This window comes from Eschscholzia californica, unplaced genomic scaffold (assembly GCF_041429995.1).
Source record: "Eschscholzia californica isolate CP2 unplaced genomic scaffold, dmEscCali1.0.p SCAF_5, whole genome shotgun sequence".
NCBI lineage: Eukaryota > Viridiplantae > Streptophyta > Magnoliopsida > Ranunculales > Papaveraceae > Eschscholzia > Eschscholzia californica.
This window is the reverse complement of record NW_028238472.1, coordinates 38,991,799-39,013,051: the sequence shown is the minus strand read 5'-3', so window position 1 is coordinate 39,013,051 and position 21,253 is coordinate 38,991,799. Positions and strand designations below refer to the sequence as shown.

Genomic DNA, 21,253 nt, shown 5'->3' with positions numbered 1-21,253 from the left:
AAGATTCAAATACATCACATGTAATATTTATCTTGAATTAAAAGATATAGATATGAAATCTTAATATCCATCAGTTTCGTGATTAAAAATGGATAAGAATTATTGGCTGTAATTAGAGACGATTAATAAGTTTTATCCTTGTTTTTATCAGGTACTAATCTCGACCTATCTTTTTCTTTATGAGATTGCACTCCAAGAGCTATTACATGTCAATGACATTGATACATCACCGTTTACATACAATCTATATTACAAAAGAGAAAGGTTGTGACTTCGACAAAATAAATGTTCTTAGATGGTGAGTTGTATAGTGACTTGGACATACACATAGGCATACAATCTCAGTCATTCAAATGAATCTCACAGTTAACCCTTAAATCAAATCAACGGCTAAATGGGATGAACGGTTGTTGGGACGTCATTCCCTCAATGAAGATCTCCCTCAGTTAAGATCGATTCCTATCATATAAGAGCATCTCCAATGCAAAACTCAATCTTAGAAATTCGGAGTGCCACATAAGATTTTTTGAGTTTTTCTTAAAAAATCATCTCCAATGCAAAACTCAACTAAGATCTCAAAGATGATGTGTCGAGAGTGGAATAGAGATATCTCAAGAGGACACTTTATTTTCAGAGTGTCCTCTTGAGATATCTCTAATTGTCCAACTCATCAATATTTAAATTTCAACCAATAGAAATCAAGTCTTCGTATACTTCCAAAATAACTAATTATTTTTTTACAAAAATAACCATGACACGTAAGTAAAATAAAAGAGTTTAGAGTGTTGCATTGGAGACATACAAGAACTGAGGATCTCTATTTTCGACACCTATGAGTGAGAATCTCAATTGGAACTTGACAAATAGGACGAATAAAGATTTTTTTGAGTTTTGCATTGGAGATGCTCTAACTCTCTCTTCATCGCCCTCAGACTCTCCTTCTTCCACCAAGTTCCTTCATTCACTGTACCATTTCATCTTCATCAATTAATAGGTACAAAATCCTTCGGTAAGACCCTTTTGATTATCCCTTGCTTAAATATTGTAATCTTTTGCTCCAAAATCTATGTTGTTCTAGATGTAGGCTTACATTTTTCACTTTACGTTTTTGTTTCCTTCCTGCTAGTGTTCACTTAGTGTTGTTCCTTCCATTAATCCTTAGATTTAGCGAAATTTTACTCATTTCATGGTATAATCGTTAAATGTCATAAGGTGTTTGACAATCTCTCATTCCATGGTATAATCGTTAGTCTACTTTTACAAATGAAAATTCATTCAACTTTATAACCGTCCTCAACCAATTCATAGCATATAACATCCCAAACAGAGCGTACTTTCCGGAGGCACGGGTTATGCCTAGTACATCATAAGTTGGATGACAGCTATAATCGTCAATATCACAATTCGTATTATTTGTCAAGTTCCAATTGAGATTAGGTGGCAAAAACAAAGATCCTCAATTATTGTATGTCTGCAATGAAAAACTCTGAACTTGTCTTTTATGCAACATGGTTATTTTTGTAAAGAAATAATTAGTTATTTTGAAAATATATCAAGACTTGATTTCTATTGGTTCATATTCAAATATTTATACTTCAGCCATCGTGTCACCATCCTCGAGTAACAACCCCATGTAAAGAACATAATGAATTTTGGTCTTTCTGTCAGAAGAAAAGATTTATTTTTGGACATGAACTCCAAGAGTTACTACATTTGTTACATGACATGGATACATCATGAATATATTGGTATATAAATCCACCGTAAATTAAATAAGGTTGGTAAGTGCCATCACCAGAGACATCTGAGCCCGAAAGGCCTATAAAGACTCCTAAGATCATCTCAGATTCGGTAGTGGCAGTCAAACCACTACACCAAGTCATGGTGGACAAACCCAACATCTAGTAGTTCAGTAGGTAGTGCATCTACTCTGCTTATGGAGGTCACAGGTTCGATCCCAATGAAGTATCCAGGATTTATTGAACTTTGGTAGAAATAAAGTAATTGGATGAGTTTTAAAACAGTAGTTTAGTTGAGCTTTCGACCCGTTTTTTATAAAGGTTGCTTATCACGTTCTATTGATGTATTAATGCCTTTGTAATGACTATCCAGTAGTCAATCCCAAAAAAGTAACGGTTGTAAAGAGAAAAAATTGATAGTACCAAAAGAAGCTGTAAATATTTGCATCTAATCAATTATCCTAAAACTAAAAAAGAAACCCTTATTAAATTTGTTATATTTAATAATTGACCTACTATCTTTTTGGACTGTTTTGGAGATCATTATTTATTTGTTATTTTCCTTTGTCTATCTTATAAGTGTTATCTTATAAGTGTAAATAACATAGTTTAGTTGGCCTTCAAACTCTATTTTAATTAGACTTTATGTTTGTTCATGTTAATTTTGACAGTTATTGTGCATATCACATCTTTGATGTATCAACACTATTGTAATGACTATCGTACGTCGTAGTCAATTTTCCAAAAAAAAAATGAAAATATTTCCGCACTACTTATACTTCGATCAATTCTTATAAGTTAAAAGTAGTAACAACAAATATATTTGTTTAAAAATTTGTGTTATGAGAAAGTAAATGTCATATTTCTCTTTATTGAAAAAAGCCCAACAAAAAAGAAACCACAAGTAGTACTGTTTGGTTGGTTTATATACTTTTGGTCACCTAATAATTAATGGCTTTAATTGATTTGATCAAAGTGAAGCCAAAATTTCTATATATCGGAGTTTTATGTCTAGAGAAGGAATTGGACCCTTTTCTTTATTTTATTTTATTTGTTGAAATAGACCCTTTTCTTTATTGATAAGTTAAAAACAACCAAATAAAAAGATAAAACAAATGCAGGTTTAGACATATAAATTTGTCGTCAAGCAAGCACTTGGTGACACACAATTTTCTTTCGGGAATTTTGAGGGTTTGGGGTCATAAATTCACCTCATGGTCAAAAAGTGAGTGGAGTAACAAGGTTGGAGCGAATATAGACTAGACGTCCAGAGGCGTGGCCGAGATTTAGGGGCCCAGTGCAAAACGATCACTGGGGCGCTATAGTATGATATTTTGAAACTGGAAGATTACTGGTATATAATTTTTTCAAGAATAGAATGATTTTTTGAACATAAAAAATGTCACCACATAAATATATGAATTGTGCAAAAGTTATTTATATGCGCATTATTTACATCTAATTTAGTAAAAAAAATGTTCGAAATGTACATGATAACTAAGTTAGTCCATCTTTCAACAAAAAAACGTTTTTTTTACGTTTTTTTTTTTTTTTTTGTTGAAAATAAAAAGAAAAGTACGTTAGTCTATCAACAGAAGATACCATGGTGGGATGCTTGAAAATTATATAAAACCATGAAATAAGTAACATTATTTCTTAATTTTCCAGCCCAAAGAAAGTTGGGTGCCAAAGAGGTTTTAGAACTTGGTTAAATAACCATGATCAAAAAATGTGTTTTCTGAGATTTGAATTAAGGACCTCACATGTGTAGGGTAGATCCGTGATTTAATACCATTAATTCACAAGTCGTTTATGGGCGAAAATAATATTAGAAGGAAATTGATGTAGTCGCGGCGGAATTAAAGGTAAACAATAAAAGTAAAGCGAAGAACAATGAAAGAAAGATTAAATAACTCTAAAACTGAAAACTTTATTAAACTCAAGGGGATTTTCTCTTCAATATGAATCATAAACAAAGACTGGACCTCCTTTTATAGACTACTAAACTTTCCTAGATAGACACAATAAGATTTAGGTTGTGTTTTTTAATAAGCTCCAAAGCTACCACAACACCGCCCTTTAACTTTTGCGGTACAACCTAAAGAATTATTAGTGTCGGGCAACGCTTCAATTGCACCTCCAGAATTATATAGATCAATCAAATCGGTCGGGGTAAAGGAACCCACATGATTGTATTCAATGATTGGAGATACAATATAAAATTTCCATTGTAGAGCACCTAAAGAAACTTCCGCCGTTTTGTTTGTCGGTACTATAGATAGTAACCCTGAAATTAAAGCATAAACTGCACTATCTCCAGTCCAGTTATCACCTGTAATCTCTTTGAGGAATTCAACATTGCTAGGATTGACAGAACCATAAAGTGTTTTTAACTTTGATTCGTTAACTAGGCCTTCAAGAGGTTCTTGTTTCGTTTGCCAACTTCCTGCTCCTTTATAGTTAAAAATACCTACAACTCCTAATAACTTGTTCAAGTTCCAAATCCTGATCAAATTGTTGCTATCCATGACAGGATCTTCGAACAAACAATCATGAGTAGGTTGAGCTGCATATCTCGTTCTTAGAACAGATCCATCTGCTTCCACGGTTACTGTCAAGTCACCCATTAGGTTGGGTTCTGATTGAGCATACCCCGTCAAAGAAAGATCAATCAGTGTGTCCTCTAATCGTTCGGAAATAGGAGGTGAATTTTGAGATTCTTCATTGTTCCTGCAATCCATGTCACTCGGCTCGTCTTTAACATGTTCATCGAGAACCGTTGGTGTCTCTTGGTGCTTTTCTTTCTCTCCACTCTGATCAGATTCCAAAAGCACAAAAATCTCATTCTCACATTTGTAGTAGAGGTTATCTGTACTGTTATCAGTAACAACCTTTGCATCCCTAACAGAAGAATAATGACTCGGGAAAGTCTCGTGTAAAGTATAATCAGTAACATCAGAAGTCAAATCCCCTACAAAATTTATGAAATCAGCATTACTATCTTGACGCTTCACTCCCGAACCAAAAGATGTCCAATTAATTCTAAAAGTATGCTTAGCTGCTCAGCAGTAGGCATCAATGACCCATTATAAGTCTGTAAAATCCTTTCTGCTGCAGCATGACTTACAAACTCAACAAACCCATAACATTCATATTGACCCGTTTGCTTATTACGAATTACTTTTACATTAACAACCTCCCTTGTATTAGCAAAACATCCATGAATATATCTCTCATCCATCCAAGGTTGCAAATCGCTGATCAAAAGAGTTCGAACCTCATCGACATTAGTTGGTTGAGGGTCTGTATACGATTGTTGTTGTTGTTGAGGCATCATATAAGGTTGAGTTTGTTGTGGTGGTTGGTGTTGGTTCCAAGCAGGAGGTCGAGCTTGATTTGTGTGTGGTTGCATCATAGCCCATTGTTGTTGTTGTTCCTCATTAGAAATTTGTTGATGGTTATAAGAGTATGAGATGGTAGGTTGAGGTAAGAGAGCAATGGGGGGACTTACATAACTGAGATTGGAAGTTGGATTTTGATTGGGTGGTGGTGTTTGACACCATAATGTTGTGGGGGAATCATGAATTGGTTGGTGGAAGTGGAAGAAGGTGAGGTGGTTGTTGCCTATAGTTGGGTTTGGAATATTAGGTATGTGAAATCCATGGGTGCCTAAATAATTCAGGTTATAACATTCACGGCTAGTGTTTTCGTATGGGTGGGGAAGTGGACTAGGGTTTAGTGAAGGTGTTGAAGGAGTTGAAGGAGATGTCCTTCGACCAAGGTGACAATGCGAACAATTTGTCGGATAGGACAATTGATGTGGAAGATCATCAAGTCCGATTGATTTAGGGATCGTAGAGTTGTAGCTAGAGACCAACTACGATCGTCGAATTACGAAGTAATTCGCGGCTAACTTCGATCGGATCCTACAACGGGTTACACATAAGAGTGACAAATTGATCTAGGATATGACTAGTGGGAGTGAGATATAATCATGGGAGTGTCCCATAAACATATCTCATAGGCCTAAAAAGGAATTAGGCAAAGATAGTACAAAAAGGCCAAAAACAGGGTTTTTGGGCCTAGACCGGTTCGGGTACTTCTAGGACTCGGATTGGGCTGAATTTTGGAGGGTTAGTTGCTGATATAATAAACATTATATCTGCCAATTTTCGTGGTGTTTGGACACCTCCTCCTTAGGTAATTGAGAAAATACCAATAGTTGCTATTTTCGACTATTTCCCTAAATCTTATTCTAAAGGGTGTTTTAGGAAACCTAAAAGGAGGTGGATTCTTATTAGGGTTCTATATAAACACTCTTAGGGCAGAGAATAAGGTGTGAAATTTCTCTCTAAGCTTTCTTACTCTACCACATCAAGTAGAGAGGAGAAAGTGAGCTAATTCCCATTACTATCAATCTAGTCAAAGAAGAAGGTGTTCTTCTTTTCCAACCACCATTGGTGTGCTAGCTATACAACAAGGTGGGAGATCAAATTGATTGCTCGTGTCCCAAGTAGAGGAGCTACACTTGAAGCTCTTGGTCTTCTTCAATCAATTCAACTAGTTCGAGGGAAAAGCGATTAAGGTAATCTACTATCTCCATTAGATTAATTACTAGTTTTGCATGTGATCCTGGGAATACTAGTGTAGACATTAGATGTCATATTTCCGCTATAAACACTAGTAGAAGGGTGTAAATCCCTACAGTGGCGTCAGAGCCTCTTGCTATTAACTAGTTTTTGCTAAGAATCGAACTAATTTATATGCTTGATAGTTTGAAAATTGAGTTTATAAAAGTATATTAAAAGGTATTTTTAACTCATAATTTGATAGGATTCAATAAATTTTCAAATTGAGAATCACATTGATGATTAAAAGTGTTTTAAAAGTCTCAATTTGATTGAATTTCAAACTAATCCATGCTTGATTAAATTGATAGTTATGTTTAAAAAGATTTTAAAACATAAAATTTGATTAATTTTGAATTGGATTCAAAGATTTTTCAAAATTGATTTCAAATTGTTCTTTGAAAAATTTCAAAAACCTAGATTTTGATCCAAAATTGGTTTGATTAAGAGTTGTTTTTAAGTTTTGGAAACTTTTGAAAAACAAAATTTTGGAATTTTAGAATTTTAGAAGTGTTCTAAAAAGAGTAGTTTTGACTTTAGGAAGCTCTCAAAACAAATTTGGAAAAATTTAAAAGTTTCTAAAAATTTTAAAAATATTTTAGAAGTGTTCTAAAAGGAATTTCAAAAATTTAAGAAAAGTTTTAAAATTGGAAAATAGCAACTTAGAGTTGCATAAGAAAAAAAAAAAAAAAAAAAAATTTCTTTTTGGAAACTAGGGTTTTGAAAAACCCTAGTGTCCGGCCAGGAAGCTTCCTGGCCGGACCAGAAGCTCCTGGATGCGTCCTCTGGACGCGTCCAGAGCAGCTGCTGAGACGCGTCTTGAAGACGCGACCAGCAGCTGCGACAGAAGCTTCTGGACGCGTCTTTGAGACGCGTCCAGAGCAGCTACTAAGGACGCGTCTTGAAGACGCGACCAGCAGCTGCGAAGGAGCTTCCTGGACGCGTCTTGGAGACGCGTCTGGGAGGTTCTGGGTGTCTCGGACTAGTCCGAGACACCTAGTGCTGGTCCGGTCCAGTACCAGACACGTCTAGGACGCGTCTGGTACATGGACTAGCGTCCTGGCTCCGGCCAGGACGAGACCAGGCCTTGATAGGCCTCGGCCAGGACATGCCGGCCCTATGGGCCGTGCTATGTCCGGACCTTGTCCGAGCTCTTTTTGGGCTTGGGCCGGGACTTGTCTAGGACTTGTCCCGGGCTTTTTCGAGGCTTTTCGGACCACGAAAAGGGACCATCATTTGAGTGGGAGTTTTTGCCAAAAATTTTTCCGATTCCAACCAAATAATTCCAAAATCAATCCGGGCCATCCAATAGCCCAAAACGGATTTCTCTTTAAATTGATTTATGAAATCATTAAGAATCGAACCAATATTTTTTCCGAAATTGACCCGGGCTTTCTCGAGCCCAAAACGGAGTTTTTCTTAAAGATGATTTTAGAAATCATAAAAGATAAAACCGGAAAGCACCACTAGTAGAATTCTTCGAATTTAGACTTAAGGTCCGTAATGTGACATGTGATGTCAACAAAAGTATCTCCCAAGATAATCATGCATATATAATTCTTAGCCTTGATATATTATATGATTGCATGCGATGTGAATGCGGGAAACTAGTATGGCCATAGATTTATTTCTTTATTCTTGTTTTAAGCACGGATGGGTGCGTGCTTTGTAATTAATTTTAATTTCAAGTTTATACGATCTGCGAATCGTTAGAGTCTTGTAATTAGAGTTTAGGGTCTATGAGTCCATTGAAGAAACTCGAGGATGAAATCCAAAGGCGAGTGGGAGAAATCAATGTAGGTTCAAAAATGGCGATCTAAGACGAACCAAAAGGCGAAACAAGAAGAAAACCAAGGGTGATTAGATCTTCTAGGTTAGGGGGCCATACTAGGATCCATGTCTGCTTGATTTACTTTCTCGCGCGCATTTACTTACTTATTTACGCTTTATGTCGTGGATGTTAGTTAGGCTAAATAGTTCACTATAACAAACGCCAGACTAGCGTAAAAGTCCCCAAAACGTAATCTTGAGTAATCGCCTATCCAGATTAAGACACTCGTTGCGCCCTTGTTCGAGGAAGGTGGGTCGGCCTTCGCAGAGTACCTCCTCTACCTTGGGACAATGCGGGTAGGTCTATAGAAGAGGCCTACACGTCTAAATGGTTCTACTCAACGAGATCAGCAAGAGAGTCTTGGATACTCGAGGCAAAAGGATAGATTAGTCATTCATTAATGAAATCTATCAACCAAGAGTCATAAGGTATGATCAGTGAAGTAAGTCACTCACCCGGAACGACGGAGTCAAAGGGTAGGGCCTTCGTCCGCTTTACTCCGAAGAACTGGGGTCTTGGAATCACTTATTCAATCGGGGACGATTTTATTGAATAATGTGGGAAAACTAAGTTTTTCAAAAACGATAACGAGTTTTAAAACTTTGCCATTTCTTTATGTAGTTTTAAGATGACACAAACGATTTCAAACATTGAATCACACCTAAGGGAGGTGCTGATTCACTTCCTAGAATAGAAGAATGAATCCGAGAATAGTTCTCAGATTCAAAAGGAAGGTCACTAGAATACCCAATCCCAATGTTGACTCATACAAAAGATAGATAAGACCTTAGATGAGTCACTCAGGTTGTTACGGACAAGCTGAGCAGAACATACGGGAATATCCAATCTAAGAAAGGTTCTTGAGATTTGGTACAAAAATCTAAGAAAGAGATCTTGAGATTCAAAAGGGCAAAAGGATCAGTCAAGTGAGACAAACATTTGATCAAGAAAAGCAGTTGCCGAGTACATGATCAAGAGTATTCCTCATTGCTGTGAATGTTTCTAAAACAATGGCTAGACCATTTAAAAGGAAACTACCTTTAGCACCTGGAGGACAAAAGGAATGGAATTATGAATTCCGGTTCCGTATCCTTGCTAACAAAGTTAAAAACAAGTATCGTAAAATTCCTTCATCAGGTATTTAAGACCAGATGAGCGGCTCAGTGGGAGCTTAAGGGAATTACATACTTGACTAAAAGAAGTAAAGATCCAAGAGGGAGCAGAAGCAGTAATGCTAGGGATGCTGAAAGGGATCAAAGTCTTCTTTTAGACACTGATCTAGCTTAGAACTTAATAGTAATTATTTTGTTCTTCTAGAAACATATGATGTTTTAAACCAGTGGTAAAATTAACTGAATGTTAACATTGATAATGGCTAAAATCAAGAGATTCAAACTCATTAAACTTCAGCATTGTCAATTAGGTCTTAAGGACTGAATTGACAAAGTCACCCTTTTCAAAAGGCATAGAGACTAGTAATCTATTAGGACTCATACGGTGTTATGCAGACCTATAAGTTTACTTGCAGAAGCTAACGAGAGAAACTTCAAATACGTACTCTGACAACTTCATGAAGTATGGAAACGTACAAATCATAAAGTATAAGTCGGAATGTTTGAAAAGTTTAAACAAAGTACAAATCGAAGTAAAAGAATCATTTTGACCAGAGAGTTTAAGTCATCCGATTAGATTGGAGTGGTAAAAACTTGAGTCAAATACTTGATAACCATCAAAGGAGTTGAGAAACCGTTTCCCAACTCGCTCCATGGAACACATCTGAGGGATGGTGGATTCAGTGGGAGTAATCGAACATTGCTATGCATAATTCGATCAAAGATGGGTTTAAGCCAGTCTTCCGAATAATTTTGGACATATTCTAGAAACGATCGTTTTCATACTTACCAAAGTCCGTTTAAAGGCTAAAACTTGTAACAGCGTTACAAAAACTAGCTAATATCTGACGCAATTTCTTTGGAAGAAATTAGGGCTTCTTCCACAACCAATCAAGAGAACAAAGTGTTTGTTGCTCATGATAGTATTCTTCTAGTAATTAACACACCTAGTAGTCTGGGAGATAAGCACTAATTATTACAAGAATAAGTGGGAGAAAAGTACAAGTCGATTTAATTCGATCATGAGAAAAATCATGAAGAGTCATGAAGAACAATCATGAAAACTTGTACAAGACGATTAAATTCGACCAAGAGCAACAAACTGCGGCTCCTCGGAAAAGGAAAGGTTAAAGATATGATCTTGTAAACCCACCGCACAAAAGCGAATGTCATTCGCAGGAGAACTCTCAAAGCGAGTGAAAGTGTCTCTAAAGGAATATCTCAAAGTAGTTGAGAAAATTCCAAATTGTTGTTCAAAAGCCCTAAAAGGTCAAATCTCAAAGACTCAGAAAATAAAGGTTATTTCTGAAGAGATAAAAGACCTGCGCAGAAACGGAAACTGACTCTAGATTTTGGCTAGAAGCCAAAATCATCATGGAATCCATATCTCGTCAAGACATGAAGCTTGATAATTTAAGTCAACAGAAGACCTAAATTGGTTTTCCAAAATAGAAAACTGAGAAGGATGGAAACATTCATGTTTCCCGAAACGAGACAAGAAGAATAAAGATTCTTCCAATCAAGTTATGTCCACATGCATGCTTCAAAAATCTATCGACGGATTAAAAACACGCAAGAGTTAGAATCTTCGATTCAAAAGGCAATCAGAGAAATTTGATTCCTGGAGAATGAAGAAAATCTTGAATCACGAGTTTCTAGAAGGTAAGTGGGAGTAAACAAACCTTCCGGGTCCGTATACAGAGTACATACAAAAGATTGAGTACGACATAAGGTGTTGTATAACAGTAACGAACTGACTCAATAAAGGACCACACACAAAAGGATAAAATGCCATTTTGGGGATCTGAAGATCTATAGGCATAGATCAAAAGGATGATAGGATTAGAGAGACTCAGTACGCTGAGATGCTTGAGATCCGAAACAGAAAATCTAAGACTCGGAAAGTCTAAAAGAATTTCGACCCAAAAACTCATGACAGAGGGCGTTGCAAAATCGGAGTCTGAAAAGACACCGATGAGCTAGCACGCATGAGAGAGACATTTATGTTCGAAAACATAAAGTCAATCATGTTGGACATGATTAGCATTTAAACATCCGAATTCGGATTGGAAAACCGAAACACTACTTAGTACATCCTAGAAGGCTAAAGGATGAAGTAGTACAAAGTTGAACATGTCATCGTAGCAAACTTCCAGACATGGAAGGAAAGTAGGCTAAAAGTGTTTTAAGCCGGGAACTGTTGCAAATACTACACAAAGAATTAAAGGCCTTAACTCTAGTAAAGATTACTAGATATTATCAAGGTTGAAGATAGTAATCTTCAAATTAATTGATAATAAGCAAAGTTTAAAACCGACTACCACGGTAGTCAAACTAAACTGTCACCTAAGACATAGTATGAGATTCATACACAGTCTAAGGCATGAGGTGTAATTTTAAACCTCGACAAGTAAAACTGAGTGGGTAAAAGGAGTTTTACGGAAGAGGCTCAGATTTACAACTCTCGTTATCAGAAATAATAAGAATTATTTCACCAGTCGTCTAAACTTGGTTTAGTGTTTAAACGACAGTCCATCGATAATAAAACGTTCCGAATAGGTTTGTCAGATACGTGATCTGATGAATGAAACCCTATTAAGTGAACTTGGAATATTTATTATCAAAAATCCCTGGTCCAGGTCATTGCATGGACAACAATGACTCACGAAGACTAGCACGGGAGTCGATGGGTTAGCGCAGTTTCATGGGCTATAGGAATAGTATATTCTATTCGACTACGTGGGTGTATAAAAGGTTTATACACTGGATAACCCTCAAATGAGAAGTACATCATTCGTGATGAACGTCAATACTTCTCATAAAGACAATTGGAGAGATTCCTCAAAACATGAGTGCTCCACTCATCTTATGTAAGGAATGCCCGACTTTGGTTCCGTTAAACGCCGCGCCGTAAAAGGAGGTTATAAAGACGGATACTGGGAAGGACAGGATAGACATGAAGTTAAGTGGGAGCGCAAGAATGGATTGTGTCACCCTAATCACATTAGGTACAAAGTGTCTCAAGGCCACTTGATGAGTAGCAACTGAAAATGCGTGGCCGCGCTCAAACGGATTAAAAGTTAATCGTTTGTCTTTTACAGTTGTACTCGGATATCAAGAAAGTCTGAATGATGTGACGTATCAGATGGGATACTAAATTGACACGGGAATCGAGGCATTGCACTTGTTCTAAGTCCAAGTGGGAGTCTGAAGGAGTTGAAGGAGATGTCCTTCGACCAAGGTGACAATGCGAACAATTTGTCGGATAGGACAATTGATGTGGAAGATCATCAAGTCCGATTGATTTAGGGATCGTAGAGTTGTAGCTAGAGACCAACTACGATCGTCGAATTACGAAGTAATTCGCGGCTAACTTCGATCGGATCCTACAACGGGTTACACATAAGAGTGACAAATTGATCTAGGATATGACTAGTGGGAGTGAGATATAATCATGGGAGTGTCCCATAAACATATCTCATAGGCCTAAAAAGGAATTAGGCAAAGATAGTACAAAAAGGCCAAAAACAGGGTTTTTGGGCCTAGACCGGTTCGGGTACTTCTAGGACTCGGATTGGGCTGAATTTTGGAGGGTTAGTTGCTGATATAATAAAAATTATATCTGCCAATTTTCGTGGTGTTTGGACACCTCCTCCTTAGGGAATTGAGAAAATACCAATAGTTGCTATTTTCGACTATTTCCCTAAATCTTATTCTAAAGGGTGTTTTAGGAAACCTAAAAGGAGGTGGATTCTTATTAGGGTTCTATATAAACACTCTTAGGGCAGAGAATAAGGTGTGGAATTTCTCTCTAAGCTTTCTTACTCTACCACATCAAGTAGAGAGGAGAAAGTGAGCTAATTCCCATTACTATCAATCTAGTCAAAGAAGAAGGTGTTCTTCTTTTCCAACCACCATTGGTGTGCTAGCTATACAACAAGGTGGGAGATCAAATTGATTGCTCGTGTCCCAAGTAGAGGAGCTACACTTGAAGCTCTTGGTCTTCTTCAATCAATTCAACTAGTTCGAGGGAAAAGCGATTAAGGTAATCTACTATCTCCATTAGATTAATTACTAGTTTTGCATGTGATCCTGGGAATACTAGTGTAGACATTAGATGTCATATTTCCGCTATAAACACTAGTAGAAGGGTGTAAATCCCTACAGGTGTAGGGTGATGGCTTTGTGTCAAACAATAAGGGTAATACGGTGGTGGTGGCGGATATGGTGGTGGAGAATAAGGTGGTGGTGGTTGTGTCGGCACGGGATTTGTAAAAAAAACGGGTTTGATTTGGTTGTTCTAAAGAATAGTAGGAAGATGGAGGGGAATGACGAAAATATGACTTACTTGCTTCGTCTTCGGGCCCCAATCATACGAACATGTCGAATTCTTCTTTGGATTATGATGTTCATCAATTTTTTGTTTGTCTTCGTAGTAATGTTTTGAATAGTCACGTTCGCATTCAAAATCACCCATATTTGACTCATCAAAATTTTCTTCCTCATAGTAGGGGAAGTTGTCTTCTTGTCGATCATTGAAATAAATATCTTGGTAAGACAAATCATCTTCCTCGTAATGCGATTGATCTTCAAAAAAACTTTCATCACTGTAGGATGAAGAATCCATTGATATAAGAACTAACCTTCACGATAATATTAAAAAAAATCCAGAATTTTGATGGCTCTAAATACCACTTGATGTAGTCGCAGCAGAATTAAAAGTAAACAATAAAAGTAAAGCGAAGAACAATGAAAGAAAGATTAAATAACTCTAAAACTGAAAACTTTATTAAACTCAAGGGGATTTTCTCTTCAATATGAATCATAAACAAAGACTGGACCTCCTTTTATAGACTACTAAACTTTCCTAGATAGACACAAACTGGACTTTCCTAAATAATAGAGATACTGAAATAATGAAACTTCCTAAACCTAGATTCATTATGAATCATACTTAAATTAGGACTCTTATTACTAAACTGTTAATCTTTGGCCGACTAGGCCATGGTCGTGTGGCCTTGTGGGGCCGTCTTGGATGCGCCTGCATCAGAAATATTACTTAAATATACCTTTATCACAAGTGGAGTCTTTTAGGAGTGTGCCGGCACCAGTTGCACCCCTTCTGCCACGCCTCTGCGTCCAGTTGACGGGAATAATATTTTTATCCGTCAGGCTTAGATGATGTACGAGAAACATGAGGTGTTAGAAATAACACACAACATTTAGATAATATGACATTTTATTATGTGTTATGAAAAATCCAAAATTTTTAGAGAGAAAACAAAATCAAAACATAATGAAGAGAGAAAGAAAATCCTAATAATTAATGTGATCAACTCCTCCACCATTACATTTTTAAGAGGCTGCCACTATAAGCTCATGGGACTTCCGCTCAAAGATTGACAATGGTCGAGTCGATCTCCGTTCACTCACGACACTTATAGGCGCTCTCCTCGGACCGGTCGGTCCCAGACTTATTTTAAAGTCTCAGACCCTTAAAGCGATCTCAGATCCAAAGAAGAAAGAAGAAGAATAAACACTTATATCAAACCTTCAAGCTAGGTCTCAGACTCTTGCATCAAACCTTTTGTTGTAGAAAAGAATAAGCTAATATTGGTTTCAGATACATAACACAAGCTCAGATCTTCAACCTCTAAAGTCCTAGATTTTTCTTGCAAGATCTTTGACGAGAAAGAAAGATAATGAAATGAAGAAGAGTCAAGGGGTGCGCTCGAAGGCTCCAAGAGCAGTTTGGGTCCGTGCGGGAGGCGCTTACAGACAAAGGCCCCGAGAGCAGTTTGGGTCTGTGCGGGAGGTGCTTACAGACAGAGGCCCCAAGAGCAATTTTGAGGTGCGCCTATAGGCACACCTTTTTTTGGAAAGAATATTCATCAAGGACATGAGTGAAAGAGTTATATCAATAAAGGGGTGATTTTGGAAGCTTTTATTAGGAGAAGGACAATATGGAAACTAAAAATGTAGTAGTGAAAAGGAACAGGACTTACTCCTAATTACTGGCAAAAAGGTAATCCTTGGATGTATTTATTTTAGTTCCCTGTCCTTGATCTCGATTTCAGCTCTACTTTCTCTCTCTAACCTCTTCTTGTTCTTGAGAAAGATATTCTATCTTATGGGTGATTTTGTCTTGTCCTCAAGTGGACAGCCAAAATTGTTTCGACCACAAATGCTCTTTCCCAGAGTCAGTATATTACAGCTCAAAAGTCTGTAGCGAGTTAAATATAAACAAACAAGAAAAGATATTTCCACTCCCCATTTTATTAATTATATAATATATGAAGTTATGAGTTTTTTTTGTCGAGAGTACAACAACAATCCATTACAAACTAGTACACGCAAAGAAGGATGGAGCGGAGATCCATATGCGCTTCTGGTTGTTCGTTCTGCCCCATTTTACCAGTAAGTCGGCTTGCCGGTTGTGTTGCCTAGAGATGTCGTGAGTGAAGATAATACCCACGAACGAGAAGATAGTTGCCTTATTTGTAGAGTTGTTTGGAGGTTTGCCACTGAATGTTTGTATCTTTTCAATTGAGGTGATTGATAATGTTGTTGTTGTCGTTTTCAATGTGGACATGGTTGAATTCTATCTATCGCTCATAAGATAGCTTGAAGGATAGCTAAGCTTTCACATTCTTCGGGATTCTGTCATCTGGTCGTGTTGGTTAAGACCGCTAAGAATTTTCTTTAGTCATCGTGTATGACACATCCTATACCTGCTATTTCAGTGATTTTAGTAAATGAAGCATTGATAGCTAAGCTTCCCCAAAATTTTGTAGGATCATTACATTTTATTTTTTAAATAAGGAATCTTGGTCCTCCCGGTTACTACTTGATTAAAAAAACTATCAGCTAGAGTTGATAGTATACAATGATTACAACCTAATGATAATGATTCCATAACCTTGGGATGACAAGGACATAAAACAATTATTAAATGCAAAGATTTTTTAAACATGATCGGCACCTCGTATTTACAATTCACCAATGCTTAAGATTTCAAATAAGTGTAAGCAGAGTCAAGAGAAATCTAATACTTAAATGTATATAATATTTGTCGTTTCTATTTTTGAAAAAGATGAGCTGCTAAGACACCCAAAGGGTGTTGATTTTAGTCAATCTCCTTTTATCTTCGACTTATATAGGCGTCTTTTTCGGATAGACTTGTTCGAGCACCAGAGCAAGGGTTCACACTCTAATCAGTCTGAAAAGTCACTGATTTGCCAGTCCGAGACTTTTCTTTGGTTCTTGGACTAGTTCTAGTCTGAGACCTGTTTCAGGGTATTTTAATGGTGGTTTTGGAATCAAAAGAAAAAAATTTCAAGAAGAGGAGAGTGGTGGGAGGGTCTTGATTTTCCGAGTGCAATAGGATGAGCATTCTTGGGCCTTCTAATCCACGATGCACATGGTACCCAACTTTCTCGACTTTCAATGATGGTTTTACTCTCTTTTGCTCTCTACATACACGGTCCTTTCACTCTCTAACTTCACGTTGTGGATCGATAATGCATTTACAATCAAGATTCTTTTCATATAATGCGTGTGATGATTGTGATAAGAAGAAGAAGATTATATAGGACCGAAAAAGGGAATGGCGCTCGGCCACCTTACCTGGTTGTTCAGGCTCAAAAAGCAATTATTAGGCGCCTTTAACCGTACCCTACAAAAATGGTTATGATAAGTTTTTAAAAATATCATCAAAGTCTGCAGTTATCGTGCTTATCGCATCATATCACTCTATTAATCAAAATTAAAGTTGGTAGTTGAGTAGAAGGCACTACATTAAGATCAGACACAAAAAATGGTTAAAAAAAGAATTTGATGATATTGAGGTAATCGATGACGTGGCAAAACTTGGATCGTTGAATACACCTAATGCTGAGTTGTCAAGCATGCACGGGTAATTGAACCCTAAATATTTTGAAGATCAAAAGTCAATCTCATTGACTAGATGACACGTCATATGGGTCCCATCTTAGCTATAATTTCTGCAACTGATCTGATTATTTTAAGACTCCAGAGTCCAGACCATCAGAAATTTCACAAACCGATGTGATTTACACGTAAAGCTGACTCAGATTGACTAATTAACAATTCTTATTTTGTTCACTAATACAAACGTGGGTAAACAAAACAACTCCTTTCGTTCATGCATATTAACCGCCCACATCTTCCTCTCAAATAACGTTGACAAAGGTATACTTTACCTTCGTCATATAGGTGACAAAAACTTATTATAAATGATTTAAACATTCTTTGTTTGGAAGGATTGGTAGGAGCCAACTAATTCTCTCTCTAGTAAATTGGGATAGACACTTTAATATATTTTATCCCAAAATTATAGGAGTCCGGTTGATTCTTGATGAAACCTTATAAATACCCTTTAACCAATATCACCCATTCATCATCATTGCTTTCATTTCATTTCATTCATTTTTTTTTGAAGTTTGTGGGTAGAAAATCCCAGAGAGAGAGAAGATGACTATTGCTATTGAGCAACCTCAGTTCATTGGTAATATAAGTTTTATCCTTCTCTCTATCTATGTCTCTTTTATCTCTCATTTTGATAAAATAAGTGAAGTTAAGATGTTAATTTTGATGTGTTTTGTATGAGAAAATAGGAAGTGAAGTTGATGTGAAGAAAAATGCTAGTGATGATGTTAATGAGTTAGTATTGGATGCTGGATTTCTTATGCCTCAAACCAATGCTTTTGGACAAACTTTTAGGTGATTATTCTCTCTCTCTCTCTCTTTGAGAAACTCTATAGGGTGATATAAATCACACTTTTTTGTCATTGTTTTAAGTTAATGGACCCATACTTCCACAAAAGTTACAAGTGCAAAAAAGAACAATTGATATTGTTGGCCTCTATAGGCATCATCAACTCGAGGCCCACGGTCTGGGGCAGTCCGAGGGCATTCAGAGTGGTCTGAGTTTGTGTTGTTCAAGCCAACACAGACTAGGCCCGATGCCGGACTGCCCCAGTCCGTGGGGTGCAAAGAGGGAAGCGGGCCAAAAGTAATTTTTGGGGGGCCTCTACAGGCACTGTCTGTTTTCTCTATAGCCTACTTATTACCACATAAATGAAAGCCTTATCTGAAATGGAATTTTATGCAAGGTGCTTTTATACATTAGGCATCGAAATAGGCGAAACAGCCCGCGCCCATTAACACTAGGCCTTTTGTTCTAATATTGACTTTGGATCATGACTCGAAAAAGAAGCACAATCTGAAAGATGCCATTGCTTTATAGGGATTATGATGTCGAAAGCGAAAGGAAGAAAAGCGTCGAAGAATTTTATCGCCTGCAACACATTAACCAATCTTACGAATTTGTAAGAATTCATCCTCTTCTCTCTTACCTACGACGTTGAATATACGAAAATAATTAGAAAACAAAAGTATTTGCAGTTAATATTTTTAATAAGTATCTCATTTTCCGAGGGACAAAATTGGGTCATGAATGAAAAAGTTGATTTTATTTGGATTGAATATATAAAACAGGTGAAGACAATGAGGGAGAAGTATGGGAAATTAGACAGAGTTGAGATGAGTATATGGGAGTGCTGTGAACTTCTGAATGAGTTTGTGGATGAAAGTGATCCTGACTTGGATGAACCTCAAATTGAGCATTTGTTACAAACTGCTGAAGCAATTAGGAAAGACTATCCTGATGAAGATTGGCTTCACTTGACTGGCCTTATTCATGGTAAATAAACCAATCTTTCTATCAAAAAAAACATTTTTTTTTTAATTGTCAGCGCGCCTCGAACTCTTTACCTCTAGGGCGAAAGACTAAACCTTTTAGCAATCCAATTAAGGGTCATTGGCAATTAAACACATATTCGACATGTACATCTTGCACAGATTTTTATAATACCGAACCCAAAATTAGTCCTAAATAGCGCATTTAGACTTGTCAAATAAAAACAAAATCATAAAATCTGGTTACGGTTAATTCAGATCTCGAGTCAGATTTAAGATCTGACTTGGATAGACTATTCAGAAAGTTGTGGACATTGAACAACAATATGCAAACTTTTGTGTCTGTAAGAGGTTTGAACTACTAAATTGACCTCGTCGTTCGGAGTTGAACAAGTTTAGTACTATAATTAATTTTTTGTTTGGATTTGTTTGTTGGGTAGATTTGGGTAAGGTTCTTCTTCATCACAAATTTGGCGAGCTTCCTCAATGGGCTGTTGTTGGAGACACATTCCCTGTTGGATGTGCTTTCGACGAATCAAACATTCATCACAAGGTAACTTGAGCTTGGTCCAATTGACAAACTAAGTCATATAAAAATTTCATTTTATAGGAATATGTGCAACTACATTTTAGAGATATATGTAATTTCAGTACACTAGAGTACTAGACGATATTCACGATGCAATTATCTTAAACTTTAATCTTTATGTGACAGTATTTCAAAGAAAATCCGGATTCAACTAACCCAGCATACAACACCAAAAATGGTATTTACGAGGAAGGGTGTGGCCTCAACAATGTGATGATGTCTTGGGGACACGATGACTATATGTACTTGGTAATTATTCATTTTTTTCGTTTTACTTTCTAAAGGCAAGGACAATGGCAATGAGAACCCTCATATCCACATATCTTAGAATTAAAACAAGAAAATATGTTGAACTTTATTTTCGTATGTTTATAGGTTGCCAAGGAGAACAAAACTACTTTACCTTCCGCCGGGTTGTTTATTATACGATATCATTCTTTTTACCGTAAGTATTAAATATTAATATTAACAAATCATATGTATTAACTTGTATTTTTTCTTAATGATGAGTTGATTTACTTAATTATATTGCAGCTTTACACAAATGTGGAGCATATAAACACTTGATGAACGACGAAGACTTCGACAATCTCAAGTGGCTTCATGTATTCAAGTACTTGTCTATACTTACAATCTTATTCTCTAATTTCTTTTTTCGCTTTTCCCTTGATATTTTGTTAAGACTTTGATATCTTGTGCAGCAAATATGATCTTTACAGCAAGAGCAAAGTTCGTATTGACGTAGAAAAAGTCAAGCCATACTATCTATCTCTCATTGAGAAGGTAACAATTCATCACTTCAATTTTTTATTTAATTTAACATTATTATTATTATCATTGTTATTTCTAGTACTAATAAATTGTTGTGTTTTTGTTACAGTATTTTCCTGCAAAGTTAAGATGGTGATTATCAATCTTATCACCGGATGTTGAGCACGACTAAAGTATAACACAAAACCCTTTGATTTAATTAGTAATATTTACTAATTGAAGAGTGTGGGTTGTTCGAGACGAGATGAGTGTTGTCTTTTTCAAAGTTATATAAATATCCCATAATATATGTAAGAAAGATGTAAAAGAAAGTAATACTTTCATTTTCATTAATAAAATTATTATAATTTTTATAGTTCCATAAGTATCATTCTTTCTCTTCTCCTCATACTATTCGGCGTATCACATTTTGTGAATTATATGATTAAGTAACAAATTATTGATCCTAATAAAAAGTCTAAAAAAACGAACAATGACAGATTTTAGGAACAATTGTATACTTTCTCTCATGTAGGTATACTGATGGGCTTGGTGCCCTTAGATTACCCGAGAGAACCATAATAGGATTATCAGGGTTTTCGGCTAGGCAGCACTCTACTAGGTTCGACGAGCCATCAGCCATAAAGGCCTCCATGGGCTTTAACCAGCATCTTTTAGTTTTTGTTTTGTTCATCTTCGAATCAATGAATTAAACCAACTGCTTATTGACTTTTCTTTATTTATGTTTAATGCTTTATTTCAATGTCTTTTTAGTTGGTTTTTTCCATAAAACAATCTTGACAAATAACAATGACACAACGGTGCATGACAATCGGACTTATAAGTGACTTGGTCCATGTCAAGCTGTCTGGCTGTGCATACTT

General features: G+C 36.5%; 1 protein-coding gene across 1 annotated transcript; it reads left to right on the top strand.

The window, feature by feature from the left end:
- The first annotated feature begins 17,544 nt into the window (after positions 1–17,544).
- On the top strand, positions 17,545–20,745 carry LOC147539088 (putative inositol oxygenase). Its single transcript, XM_086643288.1, has 10 exons — positions 17,545–17,837; positions 17,947–18,052; positions 18,579–18,660; positions 18,830–19,034; positions 19,471–19,583; positions 19,746–19,868; positions 19,995–20,064; positions 20,154–20,232; positions 20,321–20,402; positions 20,500–20,745. The coding sequence occupies exons 1-10, from the start codon at positions 17,804–17,806 to the stop codon at positions 20,524–20,526; spliced, it is 921 nt and encodes a 306-aa protein (XP_086499414.1). The 5' UTR covers positions 17,545–17,803; the 3' UTR covers positions 20,527–20,745.
- Positions 20,746–21,253: the final 508 nt, after the last annotated feature.